A 24,504-nucleotide genomic window follows, 5' to 3' on the forward strand; every position below is an offset into this window, starting at 1 on the left:
GTTAACCATTGCCAGTGAATGCAAGATGGGTAAAAGTTCCAACAGAAGCGCTCACACCGCCATCTACCTCCTTACTCGGCGATTTGCGGCTGTATTCGTGAATAAAGTTTAAAAAAAAACACACAAAACCCAGGTTATAGTCCAACAGGTTTAATTGGAAGCACTAGCTTTCAAAGCACCGCTCCTTCATCAGGTGGTTGTCAATGTTCGTGTTCTAGAAAAGTGAGAGATGCTACGCTTTTTGAAAAAGCCATACAACAAGGAAATAGACCCTTCGGTCCATGCGGAACATAATCCCAAACTAAATTCCCCCACCCCTTCCTGCCAGCGCTTGGCCTATAACCCTCCAAAATTTCTTATTCAAATACTTGTCGAAATGTCTTTTTGATAAAGTAACTGTCCCAGCATCCCTCCCTTCCACTGGAAGTTCATTCCACACACAAACTACTCCATACGTTAAAAAAAATTGCCAGATGTCTTTTTAAAAATCTTTCCACTCTCACCTTAAAAATATGGTCCCACTCTTGAAATCCCCCACCCGAGGGAAAAGACACCTACCATTCACCTTAACTCGGTAAAAACAATGACTGTAGATGCTGGAAACCAGATTCTGGATTAGTGGTGCTGGAAGAGCACAGCAGTTCAGGCAGCATCCGAGGAGCAGTAACATTTTTTTTATTTCAAAAATATACTTAATTCATAAAATACTTTGATGATCTGTACAACTGGACATGCCATACATATGTAAACATTCCATTTGTTTGCATACCAAAAACAGAGTAATCATTCCTATTTACAGGTCTGTACGATTACATTTTTAGCTGAGGCATCAGCAGAGCTCAAATGACTGCGCGGGCCCCCTGTTAGTCTTTAGACAGGCAGATGTTACACGGTGGTCTTTCCCCACCGCGCCTTGGCGGCAGCTGCCCCAAGCTTCAGCGTGTCCCTCACCGCGTAGTCCTGGACCTTGGAATGTGCCAGTCTGCAAAACTCAGTTGGGGTCAACTCCTTCAGCTGGAAGATCAACAGGTTTTGGACCGCCCAGAGAGCGTCCTTCACCGAGTTGATGATCTTCCAGGCACAGTTGATGTTTGTCTCGGTGTGCGTCCCGGGGAACAGGCCGTAGAGCACGGAGTCCCATGTCACGGCGCTGCTTGGGACGAACCTCGACAAACACCACTGTATTCCTCTCCAGACTTCTTCTGTGTAGGCACATTCCAGAAGGAGGTGTGTGACAGTCTTGCCCCTCTCTTCGCCAACCCCCCCCCCCTCCGCAGCCACTTCAAAGGGCAGCGTGTGGTGTGGCTGAGAGTCCGGGTGTGCATAAAGGATCTCACAGGCAGAGCCCTTCTCACCACCAGCCAAGCCATGTCTTGGTGCTTGTTGGAAAGTTCTGGCGACGAGGCATTCTGCCAAATGGCTTTGACAGTCTGCTCAGGGAACCGCTCGATAGGATCCGGCCTCTCCTTTTCCCGAAGGGTCTCAAGGACACTACGTGCTGACCACTTCCTGATGGACTTGTGGCCAAAGGTGTTTTTCTTCATAAACTTCTCTACGAAGGACAGGTGATACGGAACGGTCCAACTACTCGGAGCATTCTGCGGCAGCGAGGCCAGGCCCGGCCCATCCTTCGCAACACCAAGGACAGGTAGAACCTCAGTACATAGTGACACTTGGTGTTTGCATACCAGGGATCCATGCACAGCTTGATGCAGCCACACACAAAGATGGCCATCAGGGTGAGGGTGGCATTGGGTGTGATTTTTCCCCCGTTGCCCAGATCTTTGTACAGCGAGTCCCTTCGGACCCGGTCCATCTTTGACCTCCATATAAACTGGAAGATGGCCCAGGTGACTGCGGCAGCACAGGTTCTGGGAATAGGCCAGACCTGTGCCACGTATAATAGCAATGACAGTGCCTCACACCTGATGACCAGGTTTTTTCCCGCGACGGAGAGCGACCGTAGCTTCCATCTGACCAGTTTCTGCCTCACTTTGCTGATACGCTCCTCCCAAGACTTGGCACACGCCCCAGCCCCCCCGAACCAAATACTCAGCATCTTCAGGTGGCCAGTCCTGACGGTGAAGGGGATCGAGGATTGGTCGGCCCAGTTCCCGACGAGCATGGCCTCGCTCTTGCCTCGGTTTACCTTGGCCCCCGAGGCCCGTTCGAACTGGTCACATATGCACGAGTCTGCGCACGGACAGCGGATCCGAGCAGAAAACGGCGACATCATCCATGTACAGGGAGGCCTTAACCTGCAGGCCCCCGCTGCCAGGAATAGTCACCCCTCTCAGGCTCGCATCCTTTCTGATGACTCGGCAAATGTCTCTATGCAGCACACAAACAAGGCAGGAGAGTGAGGGCAGTCCTGCCTGACTCCAGATCTGACTCCCACCCATTGATTGAGACTGCACTGACAATGTTGGTGTAGAGCAGTCTGATCCAATTGCAGATTCCCTCCCCAAAGCCCATTTTGGAGAAAACATCTCTCATATACCTGTGTGATATCCTGTTAAAGGCTTTCTCCTGGTCCAGGCTGATCAGGCAGGTGTCCAACCTTCTGTCCTGCATGTAGGCGATCGTATCTCTGAGGAGTGCGAGACTCTCAGCGATCTTCCTGCCCGGCACAGCACAGGTTTGGTCAGGGTGAATCACCGACCCCAGAGCAGACCTGACCCGGTTGGCGATTACCTTTGACAGAATTTTGTAATCCGCATTCAACAGTGAGATTGGTCTCCAATTTTTGAGTTCCTCCCTCGCCCCCTCCACTTGTAGAGGAGGGTGATGATGCCTTTCCTCATGGATTCACTCATGGTAACTGCCCGAAGCATACTGACATACACCTCCAGCAAGTCCTGGCCAATCAAGTCCCACAGAGTGGAATAGAGCTCGACTGGTAAGCCGTCACTTCCGGGAGTTTTATTCTTTTCGAAGGACTCGAGGGCCTTGGTCAGCTCATCCAGAGATAGCAGCTGGTCCAGCCTCTCGCGTGTTCTGTCGTCTAAGACCTCCGTGATAGAGGACAGGAACAACTGGGAGGCCGCGCTGTCGGTCGGCTTCGCGTCATACAGACTGGCATAGAAGGATTTACTGATCCTCATGACGTCAGCCTGAGATGACGTTATCGAGCCATCTTCTTCCTTCAGGCTGCTGAGCACAGAGCTTTCTTTGTGCACCTTCTGGAAGAAGAAACCTGAGCACGTCTCGTCCTGCTCCACCGAGCGGACCCTGGACCGGAAGATTATCTTGGAGGCCTCCGAAGCAAAGAGCGAGGCTTGCTGGCCCTTCACCTCCTTGAGGTCCTCTGTGACATCCACCCCCATCGTCTGCAGCAGGAGCAGGTAGAGATAATTTCCTGGAGCTGGGACAGTTTTCCCCGCCTCTCTCGCACCCCCTGAACACCTTTGAGGATGAAGAACCTCTTGATGTTCCCTTTTACTGTTTCCCACCAGTCCGCTGGGGACTCAAAGAGGGGCTTCATGGTTCTCCAACCTGCATAGTCCTGAGCTTCCTACCTCCAGCAAAAAAAAGTCTGAGCCTATCCAGCCTCTCACGATAACTCAAACCCTCCATTCCAGTAACATCCTGGTAAATCTCTTGTGAAACCCTATCCTACTTAAGTGTCCTTCTGACAACAGGTGGACCAGAACTGGACACAGTACTCTTAAATATTTACGCATGCAGGGTTCCAAATGAACTGATCTAGCAGCCCTCCGTCGCTCTCTTCTACCTCTACAATGTAGATGTTCAAACAGAAAACATAACTAGATGGCCAGCCAGACACTACAGCATGACCTCAATCCAACAAACATAAGAGTTACTGTAGATAGGACACTTGGTCTTCTGTGAACTTCTAAATAAAAAAAGATCAGAACCAGAAATGATATTAAACGTTTTAAATCAACATGGGGTTCTGCTACCAAAACACAGTACTTGCCCTTTCATACTTGACAAACAGACCCCACCACCAGAGGTGTATTTCCCTCCGCTTTCCGTAAAGACCGTTCCCTCTGCAACTACCTGGTCATTAATGCCCCCTAACAGCCCACCCTCCCCTCCCAGCACCTTCCCCTGCCACTACAGGAATTGCAAAACCTGCATCCAAACCTCCCCCTCACCTCCATCCAAGGCCCCAAAGGAGCCTTCTACACCCAAAGCTTCACCAACACTTCCACACGTCATTTACTGTATCCGTTGCTCCCAATGCAGTCTCCTTTACATTGGGGAGACTGAACGCCTACTCACAGAGCGCTTCGGAGAACACCTCCCAGGACACCCACACCAATCAACCTCACTCCCCTGTGGCCGAACATTTCAACTCCCCTCCCATTCTGCAGAGGACATGCAGTTCCTGGGCCTCCTCCATCGCCACTCCCTCACCACCCGCGCCTGGAGGAAGAACACCTTATCTTCCACCTTTGGACACTTCAACCCATGGCATCAATGTGGACTTCACCAGTTTGATCATTTCCCCTTCCCCCACTTACCCCAGTTCCAACCTTCCAGCTCAGCACCATCCTCATGATCTGTCCCACCTGTCAATCTTCCTTCCTACCTATGCGCTCCATCCTCCTCTCTGACCTATCACCTTTACCTCCACTGACCTATTGCACTCTCAGGTACCTTCTCCCCACCCCCACCCATTTATCTCTCCACCCTGTAGGCTCCCAGCCTCATTCCTGAAGGGCTTTGCCACAAAATGTCGGTTTTCCTGTTCCTGAGATGCTGCCTGACCTACTGTGCTTTTCCAGCACTATTCAATCTCCAGCATCTGCAGTACCCACTTTCACCTATCATACTCTCCAGTTGAGCACTGTGCATTTTTTTGGCAAAGGTCATCACACACACCCACGTATCTTGTGGGCATTTAACTTAATGCAACAATGTGCATCATGACTGAAACCCTCCATTCACCACCCCTCTTCTGGCCTCACATCACTCCTCGACACAACCGCTAAGAGTCAGAAATGAGCAAACCGGTCAAAACCATCCATGCTATTTCTCACAGCACTCCATGACCATTCACTGCTCACCTTCCCATCTTGGCACTCCATTTGGAGCACTCTTACTCAACAAGACATACTAGCAAACCTCTGAATCAAGGAATGGGAAACATGTTAAGTAACTAACAAACTCCTTATGACAAATCATTTAAATGGAAGGCCCTGAACAACTGTGGCAAAAATGGTCCATGTTAAACTGATTCAAGACAGGTTGCAATATTGAGAGATGCACCATTTCACCTAATTCTTTTGTACTTCCAGGTGTGCAGGATTCCAAGTCAACTGATTTAGCAGCATTCCATCGCTCTCTATCTCCTTAATGTAATTGTTGAATCAGAAATACATACCTAGACGAACGGCCAGACACTAAAGCATGACCTCAATCCAAGCGCAAGGCCCCTTATGTAGCCAGTCTTCACCAGTGGGGTTTCAGTATAAACTTATGCATTTGTGAAGAGACAAAAAAAACAAAGCTGCTCACTACGGAGGGCTGTCTTCCCCACAGACTATTTAGTGGACTGACCAAATCTTGGCTTCAGGGATTTGCATTTGATAAACAAAATTCAATTCCAACTAATTCTCAGAAGTTAAGTTCATGTTTCAATAGATTATATATTAAAATCAAAGTAAGTGCCACCCATTGCATGAGTTGATGCAAAAAGAGTGATTGATCTATTAAGACAATCGGACACTCGCCTGAAGTATTAACTTTCTCTCTCTCGCCACAGATACTGCCAGACTTACTAATTTACAACTTTGTTTTCCAGCACATCCAATAATTTTCTTTGCATACTTAGTGTTCACGTTTGCATCTTTTGTTGGCATTTTAAGAAATCCTACTCATTGTGCTGTCAAAATGTTACTGGCACTGAAAATTAACTATTACAAGAGAAATGTTTTATTCCTTCATATTTTAAATTATTGTGTACCTTAAATTTATAAAAGGTAAATCTTGTAAATGTTAGTTTTCCATGGCTACTTTAAACAACTTGCTATTGAATGCACCTACTGTGAAAGTAACAACGTAAAAATTGAAAGAACAATCATTTAATTGGATTGATTAAGCAGTATACACGTCTGCTTGTCCTGTTCACTCAGGTTCTAGAAACTCTCTCTCATACTATGACATTAATCAGTTTGTATTTTTAGTAAAATGTAACAACGCAAAACATGCAAAGGTATCTCATTAAGGACAGACACTATTCAAACCCCTCTTATTGCAATGGATGGCACACTCTATCACAAATTATCAAAAAGGTGTGGAACTCCTCATCTTAGATGTGTCATGATATACCTCTGGAGTAGGTGGGACTTGAACCTGTACCTTCTGGCTCAGAGGTAGGTAGCCTCTAAACAATCTTAATCATTGGCAAAATCCAGGTTTGCCAGAGACTGTTAGATCTTTAATCTAATGCTCTCTCAACTGAGCTATGTGGATTGAGCAATTCTTTGCCTTAAAGACTTCTTTTCCTAAAGGTCTAATTAAACCTAATTAAGCTTTGTACAACTATTGCCTGGATGTAGCAATTTCTCTTGCTCTTTCTGAACTACCTGATTTGGCCCCTCTGCTATGTAAAATCTAAATCAACAAAACAATTTCATTGTCAACAATTTCAAACACATACTCAAATTCTTTTTTATTTAAAACTTTTCAAAAGACAGTGGTGGAACACTGTTCCACCAGAAGTAGAAAACTTTTAACTTACAATCTAATGTCATTGTATGCAGGCAACTGATTACTGGATATTTTCTTTATTTAAATCGAAATAAATTATTAACCAGCAACTTAGGCTCCCAAATTTCAAGATTAGGAGACTGGACACTTTGCATTGGCACCAGTATGTTGTTTAAATGTTCACAAAGGGCTTTCTCACAGCTGACATTAGCTTTGACACTTTTCATTTTTACTTTAGCTGTTGTTTTAATTCTTGAAGGCAGTTTCCTGGAGATATTTTGCATGGCTTTAATTTTCTTTTAAATATGGCAAGAAAATAGAGATGCCCACAAAGCAGTATTGACTTGTGAACTATACAGTTACTATCAGATTATGGATGACTATTCAACAAAACACACCAATTTAAATACAGCAGCAATAAATGAATGTAGTTACAAGCTGTTTCTATAATTGATTTTTCATTTGCATAACTAGAAAGACATAATCAAATCAGAGATTCTGATTAAAGATCCCATTTACTCAATGTATAAATAACAAATCTTATCAAGAATAGTTTATAAAACAAATGGTGAGTTTTTAAACATACATTTCATCAGCTATTTGGGCTTGAAGCACATCCCATTACATGCCTCCACCATAAAGTACATTCCAAAATATGACTGAGAAAAATTTAGTTTTAAATTAAAAGCATTTAGAAATTTGAGATGCATTTGTTGAAACCATGCCACAATATTTTTGAGCTTTTAGAGAAGACAAATTCAACATATAGGGTAAATGACATAGATCAACAAAAAGTAGAGTAATATTACTCCACCATACACACTAGGCTCATAGGTATGAATGCAAGTTCCAACAGCACTGTATTGCTAAGCAGAAAGAACAAAATATTCTAACAAAAAAAGCTATAGGTATATAAATGATATTTTGTATACTCAACTGTTACTTCATGCTTACGTAATGTGTTCAAGACCTCATATGGGAGGTGTAGTTTGCAAACATACGACATATTGTGATTTAACCCACTGAAGCTTATGAGCTTTAAACTGTTTATGCCCAGTATTACAATGGGCTCAAAATTTGTGCAAAAACTTATTCCTGGACTATCCCTAATATTCCTCACTTTCCACTGTAAGCTAAACACATTATTCAGAGATATGCATAGAATATACTATCCACTTCCATCTCTCAAAACTGGGAGTGGACAGGAAAACAAAAAACTTGCCATTTTGCATAACGTTTGCTGTAACCTCCATATGAGACGAACACTTACAATTTCTTTCTTTCCAAATCAGGCAAAGATATGTTATATTTCTATCAAAAATCTAAACCTTAACAATAGCAGAAGGAAAACACAGAGAACACTGTTTATGTGTGCCATGTCATGCTTTTGCAGATTTAAAAAAAAATCTAATAATGAAATTTTGCAGCAACATGCATTAATATAGCACCTTTAACATAGCAGGATTATCTGAAGCATTTAGTAGAAATACTATCAAACTCTGACACTATAATAGGAGAACAGGTGACCAAACATTTTACAAAGAAGCCAACTTGAAGAAATAATGAGGTAGAGGTGGAGGAACAGTGAGGGAACTCTACAGCTTAGGGCCTTGGGAGTTGAAAAATTCAGTACCAGTAGACAGCTGAAGGAACAGGGAGTCTGCAAAAGTTTGAAGCAGCACAGGGAGCTTCAAAGTGTCATGGACATTGGGAGGAGCAAGGCCATTGGAGGGATTAAAGCACAAATTTGAAAAGACAGATCCTGCTACATAAGAGTACAAATCAGTAGATATGCAAGATTTTCATTCTCATTCTAGAATCAGTGAGCAGTATGCTCTTCCCCTTTGTGTTATTTCCTAATCTTGAGAGGAATCTTTTTTTTCCAGCAAAATCCTGTAATAAGGTTGTTAAATAATTATACAGAGCAGAAAAAGTTCTTCACATGCAAGATAACATGCCACTACAGGTACATTTTTCTTGAATGAACTGATTTTAAGAATAATGTTAAAGTGCAAACAAATTAATGGCTTTTAAAATATTTGAAACCATTTTAAACATTTGATTCAAAATAAGTCTATTTCCAAATACTGGAATTTTCAATGTCTTTACAACATATGTAAGTATCCATAAAATAATGCATTTTAAAAATAAGCAGCACTTAAATCTCCATTTGTTTAATTATAAAATGTTTACTTTATATAAAATAAAACTAGAAGGAAAACCTTTCACAACAGATGTCCTCCAGGAATAGCTCCAAAAGTATGCATCCTGATCCCTTGTTAGAAAAAGGTGATAAATATTATTCTATACCATTTTCTGCAATGTAAATTATAAAACCAAGCCAACATTACACACAAATCTACAATAAAGATAGATCAGACACTGCTCCACTTCATAATTTGAGTACTATCTGGCAATAAATTAACTTAATGTCCAATTGTCTTGTTGACTGAGCATCAGGAAAAAAGGTTTTGAAAAGCATAGCAGTTTCAATTTGATAATCGTATTGATTAACTTTCCTGGTGTACTATATAGTAATACATTTCAGCCATAATTCAAAAAAACAAATCTCAGTATAAAGCAAGAAGAAATAAATTAAGTCAGACAGAGTGAAGAGAGAGATTCTAATTCCAGTAAGTTAATTCTGAAACTGTCATTAAATTCCAATTAGCATGTTATTAGAACAAGCATTACGAAACGTTTGGCAAAACTCAGCAATGAATTTCAACAAAATAAATCAGACAGGCAGTTTTTCCAGAACATGTCCCCTCAAAATGTAGATTTTCATATCTTGCTGAACATTTATTCAAACCAACAAAACCTTACAGCCTCCAAAACAAAGTGCAACCAATGCTATTCTATCAACTGTTTCTTCCACCAATTATTTCCTCTTAAGGCATCGATTTCTTTCAGAGGTAGAGTTAGAAAGAATGAACTTGCCTTTACATAGAACTTTTCACTTCAGGCTATCAAAAAAATGCTTTGCAGTAATGAGCTGTAGTGCAATCACTATTGAAAAAGCAACAATCTTAACTTGCAGTTAGAATGCTGACAGCAAGCTCCCATGGCCAAATGTGATAATCATTGGAACTTTCTTCCCAACATTAATGGCTAAGGTATAAATATTGGCAAGATTAATACCAGTTGCCTCAGTGGTCACAATTTACCTGTAAAACCTTGATAAGATCAACTCTTGTGGGGATTACCAGTGACACCAGGAAAATTAAAGCAGTTTAGTTTAATCTAGTCTTCACCTGTTGTTATCCACTCAGCATACTTATCAAGGCAGATAAACGATCAGTAATCAGGAGCCTGATGTTCCCTTTGCCAAACCAGGGGTGTATGGAAATTTTGTATTACTGCACACCCTGTCAAATTTTAAGCTAACAAAGACCATGGTTCAAACCTAGATGCTTCTTGATCTGTATAAGTATCATTTAAGCACACTGAAGGCAATTATGCTTTCCTGAAGAAACAGAGGTCCTTTTTTTTTTAGATATTGTAATAGGAAAACATGATCCTTGACCAAATTTTTGACCAGCTGTCCTAATATTGATTCAGGGTCAAACTTTGCTTGTTCTCCTGAACCACACCTCACTTGACAGCATCCTTACCCAGAGTCAGAAGATTGTGGGTTCAAATACCACTCCAGGACCTGAGCACAAAATCCACAGCCAACATGCAAATACAGTGCTGCTGGAGTGCCATCTTTCAGATTAATCTTTAAACTGGGGGCCTGTCCGGACAATACTTTAACTTGCGTTGTTCATTGAAGGATAATCTGGTTATTTCCACCTTGTTGTGTGCAAATTGGCCATTACATTTCCTTTAACAGTGACTACACTTCAAAGTTTTTAATTGGTTCTACAATGCTTTTGGTCATCCTTATGATAGGAAAGGCACTACATAAATGCAAGTTCTTTTGTATATTTCCTGTGAAGCACCTTGGATAATTTGCTGTATTAAAGATGCCAAATAAATTCAAATTTTGAATCAAATCGCAGGTTTTAAATAGCCAATTATGTGAGAGCTTTATTCTCACAATGAAACTATTGCTGCATCTTTGGTGAACTGAGACATTTTGAATTCTAAATCCAAAACACCGCCATAGTTGTTGTTCATTAATGAAAGCAAAGTAGCTTTTAGTGACTTATCTTTGTTAGAGAAGAAAAATTGTATTCACCCACCAGATAATGCAACCCACCCTCTCTCCCATATTTTCAATACAAGTGGCATACAAAACGTTTGTCATCTTTCATTGTATTATTACCAATCTAAAATCTGTTGTGGGTTAACTGGCAATACATTTCAAAGACTGCAGTTAATGACATTCTGAACTGTCGGTTGTGCTTTGTTGTATTAATACTTGCCCCTAATGTTTAGTATGTGGATATTATTCTCAAAATCTAGAAATTTAACAAAAAGGTGCTAATTTTATATTTTTAAAACTTTAAAATAGGACAAACTTATGCCTTTAATGCCATACTTTTTAATTTTTTGGGTAATTAAGATAATTGATTTAGTATCTCATTCCAAAATCATGATGACAGAATACTTCGAATTTACATTTAAGGGGTAAAACCTCTTGGCCTGAGAATTTATCTTAGAATGGACAGCGAAGGAAGATGTTTCTTAGGAGATGGGTTGTTTTGAATGTCCACCTCAATTTAGTTTAAACACCATTAGGCACAGGTACATATTAATATTCCTGACCAAGTTTTGAGATAAATCTGTTACAATCCATTCACTTCATATATAAAATTTTAATGGGACTATCAACATATGCTGGCATAAAAAACAGAAAATGCTGCAAATACACAATCAGACACCATCTGTGGACAGAGTTAATAATACAAGTTGATCACCACAAATGTTGGTGTTATTCTCTCCAAGAATATTTACAGCTTTCTCTGCATTTCTTCCAGATTTCCAACATTCGCAGAATTCTGCCTTTTAATTAACATTTTCTAGATAACCAGTCTGTGGTTACTAGGGATTAGCTATATTAGTCTTCCATATTAGTGTCACTGCATTCTGAACTGGAAGCACTTAATTCAGCACAGATTCTATCGTAATGTATACTGCATAAAGAGAAGATCAGCTATTCTTGGATTTTTGTCTTTTACAGATACAACAACGCACCAGTTCGCTCCAAACTAATACCCAGAGTGATTCAATTAAATTGAAAAAAGTTAAATGTCTTTTTTTAAAAATCAAATTGAGATAATGAGCATTCATGGATAGAAAAATGATAAAATTTAAATTTGCTTTAAAATCCTATAACTAGGAAAGGACAGCAAGGACATAGCAAATAATGTGGTTATTCTAATAGCTCTCTTCTAAACCTCACAATAGGCAGGTGCAGCACTGTGGCAAAGTAATTAGTATTGTTGCCTCAGTGCCAGGGACCTGGATTCAATTCCAGCCCTGGGTAACTGCCTGTATGGAGTCTGCATGTTTTCCCCATGTCTGTGTGGCTTTCTGCTGGGTGCTTCTGTTTGCTCCCACAGTCCAAAGATGTGCAGTTTAGGTGCTTTGGCCACACTATGTTATCCTGTAGTGTCCAGGGATGTGCAGATTAGTCATGGGAAATACAGGGTTATGGGGATTGGGTGGGATGCTTTTTGGAAGGTCAGTGAAAACTAGATGAGCCAAATGGCTTCTTTCCACACTGTAGGAATTCTATGATTCTGTTTTGGTACCAGCAGTAGCTTTTCAATAACTTATCACAAAACCATTATCAAATCCTTCCTATGGAGGAAATGTTAAGAGAAACAAGATGCCCAAAGAAACACACATCAACCCCTAGTTGTCAGCTCAATTGACAATTGTGAAATAAATCTAAAAGATGTCTTAGGAACTTATAATGGTAGAATTACTTGCATCCATTTATAAATAGTGTACAAAGTGGGTGCAAGTAAAAAAAAACAAACTATAATCTACTTCTGTTCACAAACTTGTTGCATGCATTTGAGCAGCCGCTGATTTTTCTAGTTTATATATCTGTAACTTGCAGGCACCATAAAAGCTGCTGCCATTTGATCTTAAACAGCTATTATTTCAACTTCCACCTAGAAACTAAATAACCATTAAATATTTCACATTTAGATTTTTATTTCTATGACATTTAATTTATAATAAAAAAAAATCTACAGTGAAGTAATCCTTGGCATTGCAATTTCCATCTCATCTATTAATATATTTATATAAAATGAATAAGCAACCAAAACTTGTCCACTTTAGTCCTTCCAGTCAAAAATTATAATTTGAATAACAGAAACAACACAGTCAGATTCTATATCAGTACACATTTCCATTGATATTTGGGAATGCAATTTTTGTGGGGTGAATCTAAATAGTAACAGGGCTGTAATTAAACTGAATGCTGTATGCTGTTTAAACTAAATCCTGAGTTATTAGATCAATGATATTTATATTTCATTATCAAAATAGGTTTTGTATTAAATATAAAAAGCCATTTTCTGTAAACACTTGTGTAAGGCAGAGGTATTTAGTCATCGATGAATGTTAGCCTCCCTGGCCCCTCATTTCTCAACCACCGCCGATACCGTTTCCATCGTGGATCTGATGCTACTTTCTTTTTGAGTTCTTCCTCTTGTTCCAGCTTATAAACCTAAAAATTAAATAAAAGTCAGTCAATTCGGCTGTATCCTGCTTCCCTTTGAGAAGCTAAGACTATGTTGACAACAGGTTCATACTGAGTTACATCATCATATTAGGATCCATAGTTAAAACAGCCAGTGTTAGGTAATACAATGGGAGATAAAATAATTAGAGTTCTCACTGCAGTCTGAAGAATGTTGCTTAAAGTTTATACACATGGTATGGCCAATAATGTTCAGGAAAAGCATGGACACAATCCTCTAGGAACACAGGTCGGCCTTTTAGCCTCTCCAGCATGTTCCACCATTCAATGAGACCATTTCACCTGTGCTCTGATAATCAATCACCCTGAAACATTACCTCCGTTACAAGCACTACCAAACCTTCTGACATTTACACATGCTAATCTAAACATCCATTGTCATTTACCCACTGCCACTTGGTGCCATGAGCGAACTGTCATCTGTTGACATACCTCAGCAGAAGGAATCAAATTCAGGGATACAGGAAACAAAGCTAACAAGAAAAAAAAAACTCACACCATGAATTCTGCCAGGGTTTCCATGCAGCCAGCAATCGTCCCAATACAAAAAAAATTTACATCACTAACAATTTAGACCTATGGGTAATCGATCAGTTTGACACCACAAACTTTCAACTAAATTTTACACTTGTTAATGTGCATTATTTTTTGATTTAATTCTTTGTCTGTGTGTTCAGGTGCATATACTACAAATGTCTTAAACTGAAAGTTTTCCATTACAGAACTGCTATATGATTGAAAGTTCTTAAAGACCAGGAATTTAGTTTTATGCATTCTTTACATAATTTACTATTCTTGAAGTTGCAACATACAATGCTTACCTCAAAGTTTTCTCGTAACCACAGCTTCCTCTCAAGGAACATCTCTTTCTGATGATCTTCTAAACTATCAAATTGGCCTTGTGACATTTTCATGTTTTTTCTAATAATATACAATTTTTCTTCTTCTCCATATTCTTCCTGTTTTATGTGAAAACGGTAAATCCACCTGCAATACCACATTATATACCTACAGATGTAATAAGGAGCTAAAACAATTTGGAAGAGGAGTATATCATATAGCTGTGGTTTCTGATAGCCACCTTTAATATCAATGTTATTTTTGATAATGCTTTTAATGATTTCCTCCTCCTCCTCTTTGATTTCTTCCTTAGAGCGTCTGTTTTTCCCTTTTTCTTTAGTTTTGTTAAGGAGGCCTTGCTGCTTTGCAATTTCTGTGGCCTGGATTCTATACTTTGGCACAGTAGTGAGATAATGAATGGCCTCACTATAACTGCTCCACCAGCTGTAGTACTGCAAAAACAACAGAAATTAAAAATACGTAAGTGCAAACAGCTAGCAGATAAACATAAGAAGGTGCAGCAGTCAGCAATTCAGCCCCATTAGCCTGCTTGACCATTTTATATAATCATGGTTGATCTCATATCGGCTTCAACTCCACTTTCCTGTGCACTCCCTTTAACCCATTATTAAATTAAAATCTGTCGTCTGTCTCCTCCAATATATTTAGTGTGCATCGTACTCTTGTGTAGTGAATTCCAATGATTTATGTTTTGAGAGGAGTAGTTCATCATCGGTTTAATGCCACAATTGCTATAACTGTTTTACTGATATAAAGACCAAATCAATTTGTACATTGACAATTTAAAAATATATTGTAACTAGACAGTTTACTTGCAGCTCCATAATGGTCACAATGAACATAATTGCCAAAAGCCTGCAAACTATTATCTGCATTAAAATTTGTGGGCTGTAAGGAATATTGATAAATTTGAACACAAACAGGCTACTGCAGTATTTTATGAAGTGTGGAAACTTGCAGTAAACATTTATACACATATAAAACAACCATGAAATTAAATGAGGAAGGAGATTTATTCAGTCTGAATTTATCCATCCAGAATGATCGTATAGCCCTTCCTTTTCAGATATCTTGAAAGTTTACTTCCCTAATTTTATTTAACCCAGCCAATGGTTCCTAACACTTCTGCAGTCTGTTTCTTAACATATGGCAATTGCCCTCTTTACTAAAGTCATTTTTCCCCTTAGGAGATTGAGGACATTCAGTGTAAACCATACTGTGGGGACTCATTGGCCAAACAAAATATGGGTGGCAAATTCCTCTCGCTGAAGGAATTTAGCTTACCCAAGAGATTCAATAAATGGCAAATTTTTCCCATTTTGCAATTTATGATGGGAATTCAACCCAATACCTTTGGGTAAGAGTGTGTAATTGAATGAATGTATCCTGTCTTTACCAACCACCACAGAAACTAAAACTACTTCAACATTACAGCTGTAGAAGAGAAGCATTATCATACATAAATCCTTTGTAATTGTTAATGTATAAGATAGCCCATATCTTTCAGTCCCCAGAAAAATGCAGCATGAGGTCATTATTTGGCCCACCGTGCCTGAACCAGCTCTTTGAAAGGCTATGCACTTAGTACTATTCCCCACTATCCTTCCAATTCCTCCTTTTAAACTACATAGGTAATTTTCTTTTGACAGTAACTATGTTGAGGATGAGTTGTTATGCACATTCAAGGCTGAAACAGACAGATTTTTAACCAGTAAGGGAATCAACGATTATGGTGAAAATTATGGTGGAATTGAAGATTATGAGATCAACCAAGTCTTTGAAAGGCAGAGCAGATTTGATGTGCTCCTGATGTTACATCTTAGTCTATGGTTTTATTTAATCAGCCTACATCAATCTGAATTTAACAAGTTGCTACAGAAAACAATTTTAAATTTTCCTCCTTGAATGTTTCTGCCAAACATTTTAAATCTCATTTTTGGTTTCTGACTTTCCTGTCAGTGAAATTGGTTTCTCCAACAATCTCAACCTCTCAATCTTTAGCTTCTTAATTAAATCTCCCCTTAATCTTCTCCCCTCCAACAAGGATCATTCCAGTTTTTCTAGTTGTTTGACACAAAAATTAATGGTTTAATTTCTAAAACAGTTTATAATTATTTCCCATTTGAATTAAACTATTTAAGCTGGAAATTTACAGCAAATACAGTTAACAACAGAATACCATGTGAGAAAGATAAGTGAGGAAGCAAGTTATTAGAACACTTAAGATGATGTCAGTATAAGTCAGACCTAACTATAAGCCATTGTATTTATGACCGTGCTGATGCTCATCATTAATTGTCGTTCAAGTCATGTTGCACTTATGTGCAACTGAACAGCATATTGCATAAATGCCTTACCTGAAAAAGTGATATAGCACAAACTGTCACAATTATAACTATTCTGACATCCACTTTGGGTGCTAGCCTTCTCTTGTAGTAATGGTAGTAATGTCTGTAAAATTCATCAGGATGATCAAGCATGTAATCATAATCCTTCCGGGCTTCATCATCCTTTAAGAAACAGGGTTAGAACAAGAAGCAATCACTAACACTGTCATTTTTAAAAATCTAATATTACCAACTGATTAAAAAGACTAATGAACTTTCAGTAACATCCATTTTTTAAAGTTTCTACAACAGATTCTCCAATTATACATAGGAAGTGCAGTATGATAACTATCACAGGTATAATAAGCAGCACAGGCTTTAAGGTGTCCCCACCTAGACTGCAATCCACTCAAACTGAATACTAATACCAAATATAACACAATGTAATAGAAGCTTCTCTCAGAGATCTTTTTAAACTGTAATTAACTGGAAACTAATGTTCTTCCTGATGAAAGTATAACAAAATTGGTTTGATTTTAAAAAAATGCACAACAAAGTAACCAAAAAAATTTTGTTCCAATTACCTATGAGAATATTTTTGGTTTTCATGTAAAACCTGACAAATAAGGAGGAGTCCTGAAAAAAGTGTTCCTGTAATTGATGAGAACACAAGGTGATTACAGATGGATCTAAATTTAGTAGGGCATGAATTTGAAATAAGTTATTGTATGAAACAGTAGTTGATAACTGATCACTCAATGTACACATATGGAAAATGTCTGTTACTGTCATACTGACGAGATTTTCTGGATTAATAAGATACTTCTAAACAGCCAAAGCTAAGGACCAAAGGTTATGAGACAGCTTTCTCCTGCAGCCTGGAAACGAGACTGCAAGAATTACTTTGGTGTTGTTTAATGTGGACTAATGTTTACATTTCCAGCAACTTTAGGTTGTATTCCATTGACAACTGTCCACCTTAAGTGTCAAACGAGCAACTTAAAATTATTTGCTACAACAATTAGGAAGAATACATTTGATTTTTTAAATAGGTAGGTGGCTATTTTTGACTGGTGCAGACTCAATGGGCAGAAGGGTATTTTTCAGTTCTGTAAACCTCTATGACACTAAGTTGGTAACCCTAACAATTCTACATTCAAGCATACATAAGAGAACCAAGTTAGTTAGAAAAGTCTTAGGTTTGAACTCCAGTTTTTGCTGAGCTGAGTAACACTTCCATCTGTGTCACAAAGTTCGACTTGGAGCCTTGCAAACACGATCCAGGTTAATTTTTCACTACACTGCAATACAGACATATTGTTGTAGGTCCTGTTGACCTGTTCAAGTGGATGTACACAATCTCATGGCAGTATTTGAAGAAGAGTAGAGAGTTGCCTAGGCTGCTATAACATCATCAGTCAACATCAAAAGAACTGATAAATTGGTGGTTTTAATGCGTCCAAACTGCTGCCACATTTGGCGACATAACCGTGATTGCGTTTCAAAAGTAATTAATCACATGAACTATTTCACTACATCCTGAGGATCTGAAAAGGTGCTATACGGATCTTGGGTCATATGGGCTAAGAATTTCACATCATGACCTCCATTCAAAGACTGAAGCTATGGACCAAAGACAATGCTTCAAACTCAACATATTCTTTCCCTTCTCTTATCTAAGTCAAATGACAAGTTAACATTCATATAAACCACCTCAGGGATGTACCAGAAAGTACCTGGATTCTACTTGCATCGGACAACAGGCAAGGAGGAAAAAACTTCAAGATTTTCATGCGTACATTTGTTGCCCAATATAATCCTCTCTCAACTCCAGATATATTAATATGTCTGTAGGAGGTAAGACAATGAGCAGTGATGCAACTTCACACATTCTTCTCTTTTCCAGAGAAGTTCCTCAACTCTTGCTCAAAATCTCAAATGCAGCAAGAAGAGAAATTTACCAATTGTTTTGACATTTTTCAAATAAAGAATGTGATAAAACTGCAACAAGCTAGAAACAGTCACTCATGACCAAGAACAGCAGATGAAATATATACATTTTACAATTTCATCCTTTGACAGTGACTGTGCAAATGATGTATTTGGAAATAAGGCTAGCAGTTCTAAGTTTTAAGTGAGGTGCTTTGGAATAGTAAATCTATAGGGAGAAACAGAAATACAAATTCTCAGTGATAGCTACCATTCTTCCATGCAGTGCAAAGTAGTTTGCTTTTCATTCCAGCATTCAAGGTTTTACACATTTTAAAATTAACTGCCACAGTAACCAGAGATGCAAGTTTCATTTTGCCAGTAGCTGACATTTGCAAACAAGCTAGTCAATACCATCAACACTACCAGACCTACCCCCACAAACCCCCAACCCCATTCTCTAACAGATGTGCCCTTGGCCCCAGATGCAGCCTGCGCCCAATTCACACCTTCAGTGTTTCATAGGCGGTGGCAACCAGTAGGAACTTCTCCTCGGGATTCTCCCCGGCCTCCGTGGGTCTGTACCGATCCGGGTGGAAGCGCCGGGCCAACTGGCGGTAAGCGCGGGCGATCTCGCTTTTGCCAGCATCTCTTGACACTCCGAGGACGTCGTAGCAGGAGACGGCACCGCAATACAAGCCTTCCACCAGGCCATCAACCCTACCCAGCAACGTGAAGGTAACGGCGCAAAATCGAAGCAACAACCCCACTACAGCCGGCCTGCTCGCCGACGCCATGTCAGCGAACTGGCGACCGACGTCGTTGCACATGCGTAGTTCCTCAGCGCTTCAGTTTACGTCAGCGGTCGCGCGTGGTAAACGTCACAATTTCAAACGCGAACGGCTGTTTGTTCGCGCGGGTAATCCGCGCAGTGAGTTCATTCAGCCCATCGTTTATATACTTGCCCTTTGAATGGCCAGTTGTTTTTCATCATTGTAGTCAAGTGTTTGATAAGGTTGCCCATGGTGGGCTGCTGCATAAAATACAGAGGCTCACCTTGTGTCTTTCACTGTAGAAAAAGAAAAAAAAATAAAGAAAGAAAAAAAAATAAAATACAGAGGCATGTGATTGAGGGTGTTTTGGCAGCTTGGATCAGAAATTGGCTTGCTGAAAGAAGACAGAGGGTAGTGGTTGATGGGAAATATTCATCCTGGAGTTCAGTTACTAGTGGTGTACTGCAAGGATCTGATTTGGGTCCACTGCTGTTTGTCATTCTTTTAAATGATGTGGATGAGGACATAGAAGAAGGATGGGTTAGTAAATTTGTGGATGACACTAAGGTCGCCAGAGTTGTGGATAGTAACGAAGGATGTTGTAGGTTACAGGGACATAGATAAGCTGCTGAGCTGAGAGGTGGCAAATGGAGTTTAATGCGGAAAAGTGTGCAGTGATCCACTTTGGAAGGAATAATAGGACTGCAGAGTACTGGGTTAATGGTAGTGTAAATGAGCAGAGGGATCTCGGTGTCCATGTACATAAATCCTTGAAAGTTGCTACCCAGGTTGATAGGGTTATTAATAAGGCAAACAGTGCGTTCACTTTTACTGGTGGAGGGATTTAGTTTCAGAACCATGAGGTCATGCTGCAGCTACATAAAGCTGGTGTATTTCAATATTTGGAGTATATTCCGCATTTGGAGTATTGTGTACAGTTCTGGTCACCACATTATAGGAAAGATGTAGAAGCTTTGGAAAGGGTTCAGAGGAAATTTAGATTAGATTACATTACGTTACAGTGTGGAAACAGGCCCTTCAGCCCAACAAGTCCACACCGACCTGCCGAAGTGTATACCACCCAGACCCATACTCCTACATTTACCCCTTACCTAACACTACGGGTTGAGAGGTGACTTAATAGAGGCATACAAGATAATTGGAGGGTTGGATAGGTGGACAGTGAGAGTCTTTTTCTTCATATGGCAATGGCTCGCACGAGGGGACATAGCTTTAAATTTGGGGTGCTAGATATAGAACTGATGTCAGAGGTAATTTCTTTACTCAGAGAATAGTAGGGGTATAGAACACACTGCCCGCAACAGTAGTAGACTAACCAACTTTCAGGGTATTTAAATGGTCATTGGATAAGTATATGAACGAGAATGGAATAATGTAGGTTAGATGGGCTTCAGATTGGTTTCAGAGGTCAACGCAACATCAAGGACTTCATGATTCCCCCAGCCCCCCCCATTAAAGCCCTATGATCTTGTCCCCTTCAAATATTTCTTCAATTCCTTAAAATCATTCAAATTTTAAATATCATTATTAACAGTTCATTGTTTTTCCAAATGTATAATGAATAATATTGAAAGCTTATGGTGTTATCTCATGATATTAATATGCTGCACTAACATTCCAGTTTCAGGAGTGCATGGGTTCAAGCCCTCTACTCTAGAGAGTTGATCACAAAAAAATCTACAGAGTTTTGAGGGAGGACTGCACTGTTGGATGCACCAATTCTTTATTAGATATTGAAAAGATCTATGCTTTCTGTCTTGTGAAGTAGATATGTAACATCTGATAGAACTATTCTAAAGGTTTGCAGGGCCAGTTTCTCAAGTGTACTATCCAGCATTTATCCTTTATATGCCTATCCAACAGTCACTCAAAAGTCCCTACTGTATCTGACTCTACTACCATGGCTGGCAGTGCATTCCCTACACCTATCACTCTGTGTAAAGACCCTGAAATCTCCCCATAACCCTCCTCCAATCACCTTAAAATTATGACCCCTTGTGATATCCATTTCTACCCTAAGAAAAAGTTTCTAGCTATCCACTCTATCTAGGCCTGTCATCATCTTGTACACCTCTGTCAAGTCACCTCTCAACCTTCTTCACTCCAATGAGAAAAGCCCTAGCTCCCCTGACCTTTCTTCATAAGATATGCCCTCAGACTGGTCAACTTTTCCTGCATTACAACAGCACTACACTTCAAAACACTTAATTAGTTGTAAATATTTTGGGTCATTCTAGGTTTAAAAAAGAAAGTGCTGAACAATTGCAGTCCAAATAACCAGTGTTTTATATAGTTGTATTTCAATTTCCAATCATTTATATTCCAGACCACATGAGGTAAAGGCCAGCATCCCAGCTGGTCCCAATTATCGACCAAACAGCTGGATACTTAGGCTGGATTGTAAATATGTTAACAACTTATTTGTTTGCCTTACTATCATAACTTGTAATAGTTGACTTATTTTATTCTATAAAATCCAAGCTAATTTTCATTTAAATAGTTACTGCCAGTTTCCACATTTGTGAAATATTTGGCTTCCAATTCCAGGTAAAACCACTTGTGCCTGAAACTAAGATTCCTTATACCAGGTAAAACACATCGGAATCCCATAATGTGACTATAGAGGTAAAAAGAAAATTCCCAATAAATATTGTGCTATATCCTTTGCATACAAAGGTTCCTTCAAGGTACTAGGAACATCCCTGTTAAAGTCTGGTAGGATGTATTGGCTTAATCATTTTGAGAATGCTATTTCTAGAGCATAACTTCAATTTATCCGTAGTCTTTTCCCTCCCCAAAGTATGGCCTTACTTACTATATCAGTCTTTATTAAGGTACGTTATGGTACAGTGTAGGTTAAATCATTTGCCACTGTCAATACAGCCATGTTGTCAGAATTTACAAGTTTCCACCTCTCTAATCTCCATTTACAGTTTAGTCAGTGGTCAAAACACCCAAGAAAGTGGCCTATCAGGTTGTTCTCCTTACTTCCACAATACATTTGCTTGTACCTGTGTTTTTGTTTTTGCTGTTGTTTACCTATTATTTGCTTATCTATGCTACTTAACTCTGTGATTGGCCTGCATTGTTCACAAGACAAAACTTTTCATTGTGCCTTGGTACACGTGACAATAAATTCAATTCGATGCAATTCCCTTCTTTCTCCACAATCTGTCTTTATAAGGTTAAAGGGACTTATAAAAGGTGATTGTAATATAACTTATATCTGTTTTATGAATATTATATTTTTGACTTCCTTGATTTATTTTTACTTTTAGACCAATGAATTGTTATTTAACATATGAATGCATATGCCCATACTTCTGGGAACCCAGCTCTTAGCAAGGTCAGGTACACTATTAGTCATAGACAAGTGGCTGTAAACCCAATCCTAGAGATTAACTTTATAGTACATTCAGGATCGATACGTTGAACTCTAACTCCGGCCTATCAGCAGTGTTTAGGATATGGATCTTCAATTCCTGGATGTAACCCGAAGTAATCATCCACATAATCTGAGAAATTTACTTAATGCTCTGACAGTATATCATTTTGGTGAGATGCTAAAAGTAGGCCACATCTGCCTTGTAGGTGGATGTAAACAATTCAATGACAATATTTTTTAAAATTCCACATTACCTGCTCAGTAACATATTGCTTTTTTGTGGGAGTTTACTGTGAACAAAACAGTTGCCATGTTGCCTACATCAGTGACTACACTTCAAAAAGTGCTTAATTGTTTAAGTACTTTGGAACGTCCTAGGTCCTAAACTCCAAAAATTGTTCTGTAACCTTCTCCATCTGTTTCACCCCTTTCATACCAATGTATTCCTTAAAACCTATCTTTTTCACAGCACATTGGTTACTTGACCTAATATAGCTGTTTGGAATTCTTCCATAAACAGCAATGGAATGCCTGGTTAGTTATTCACTTTAAATGATAGGTTTTGTTAGCTAAAAGTATTATTATATGTGGAAGAGATGAGTAAACAGACTTGGGTTACAGGTCAGCCATTATTCCATTAAATGTCTGAAGAGGTTCACTGAGCTGAATGCCCTCTTCTTATGTTGAAGTGAATAGTAGGTGTTTAAGGAGACACCAGATTAACATTAAGGCAAAATGAATATAAGGATATATTGACAAGGTGAAGATAAAGATGAGAGCCTCATAGTTATTCAAGTTAAAAAAGGCATTCAGCCCATTGAGTCTGAGCCTATTAGTATACAGTTTAAAAATCACACACCACCAGATTATAGTCCAACAGGTTTATTTGAAAGCACTGGCATTCAGAGCACAGCGCTCTGAAAGCTAGTGCTTCCAAATAATCCTGTTGGACTATAACCTGGTGTTGTGTGGTTTTTAACTTTGTCCACTAGTCCAACATCGGCTCCTCCACATCATACTCTGTATACAGCAATCTAGTCAGTCCCATTCCCCTGCTCTACCTGAACAGCTCTGCCAAGTTTATATCCCCCAATGACCCCCTACTGCTTCACAAGTGGGGATTTAAGAATACTCAATAATTGTGTTAAAGAACATTCTTTTTCACATCCCAAGGGGATACCTTTTACCTAATGCCTTCAAAATCACACACCACCAGGTTATAGTCCAATGGGTTTATTTCAAAGCACTAGCTGCGAGATTTGCTTTATTTTACCCAAACCTGTCAAATCTCCCCTCAATGCCCTTTGCTTAAAGTAGAACAGTAGTTCCTCCAATTTAACATGGTAACTAAATTCCCTTCTTCCTGGAATCATTCTTGCCAACCTACTCTGCACCCTCACATACCTTCTGAAATGTGGTCACTCGAGCCAGATGCTCTACTTACAAGCACCAGATCAGAGACTTTGGGCTGATTGGCCTTTTTCAATGTTATACATTAAAGGAGCTTGGGATTATATATTTGGGATCTGCACTTGAAGTGCTGCAACCTGCAAAGTTCTGAATCGGATGCTGGAAGGTGAGATTTCCATGGGGAATTAGTGTATTTTTTCAGCGGAGTCACAAGGAGCTGAATATTCTCTTTCTGTGGCTTGACGTTTCCATGGTTCTGTGGAACATAGGACGCAGATCAAGCCATTCAAACTTGCTCTGTCATCCAGTAAGATCATGATTGAACGTTACATCTTTAATTTGAGTTTGAAGGGTTGCGAAATGGCTAAGTCTACCAATCTCTGCAGAGTTTGCCTCACTTAGGGCAGGTTTTATTTGGTGAGTCAGGTAGACAGAAATATTGGGGGGGGG

General features: G+C 39.5%; 1 protein-coding gene across 1 annotated transcript; it reads right to left on the reverse strand.

Annotated features, from left to right (window-relative positions):
• Nucleotides 1–6,617: 6,617 nt before the first annotated feature.
• On the reverse strand, nucleotides 6,618–19,295 carry dnajc25 (DnaJ (Hsp40) homolog, subfamily C, member 25). Its single transcript, XM_072588103.1, has 4 exons — nucleotides 18,975–19,295; nucleotides 16,567–16,719; nucleotides 14,170–14,640; nucleotides 6,618–13,315 (listed from the first exon to the last, which is right to left on the reverse strand). The coding sequence occupies exons 1-4, from the start codon at nucleotides 19,293–19,295 to the stop codon at nucleotides 13,193–13,195; spliced, it is 1,068 nt and encodes a 355-aa protein (XP_072444204.1). The 3' UTR covers nucleotides 6,618–13,192.
• Nucleotides 19,296–24,504: the final 5,209 nt, after the last annotated feature.

This window comes from Chiloscyllium punctatum, chromosome 2 (assembly GCF_047496795.1).
Source record: "Chiloscyllium punctatum isolate Juve2018m chromosome 2, sChiPun1.3, whole genome shotgun sequence".
In the NCBI taxonomy this organism is placed as follows: domain Eukaryota; kingdom Metazoa; phylum Chordata; class Chondrichthyes; order Orectolobiformes; family Hemiscylliidae; genus Chiloscyllium; species Chiloscyllium punctatum.

What these genes read in the sequence shown, in the direction of transcription:
- dnajc25 (XM_072588103.1), bottom strand. Translation starts at nt 19,295, where the DNA reads ATGTGCAACGACGTCGGTCGCCAGTTCGCTGACATGGCGTCGGCGAGC. An exon ending in CCGCCTATGAAACACTGAAG is followed by an intron (nt 16,720 to 18,974) that starts GTGTGAATTGGG and finishes TGTTTCTTAAAG; the next exon opens with GATGATGAAGCCCGGAAGGA. An exon ending in GTGCTATATCACTTTTTCAG is followed by an intron (nt 14,641 to 16,566) that starts GTAAGGCATTTA and finishes TTGTTTTTGCAG; the next exon opens with TACTACAGCTGGTGGAGCAG.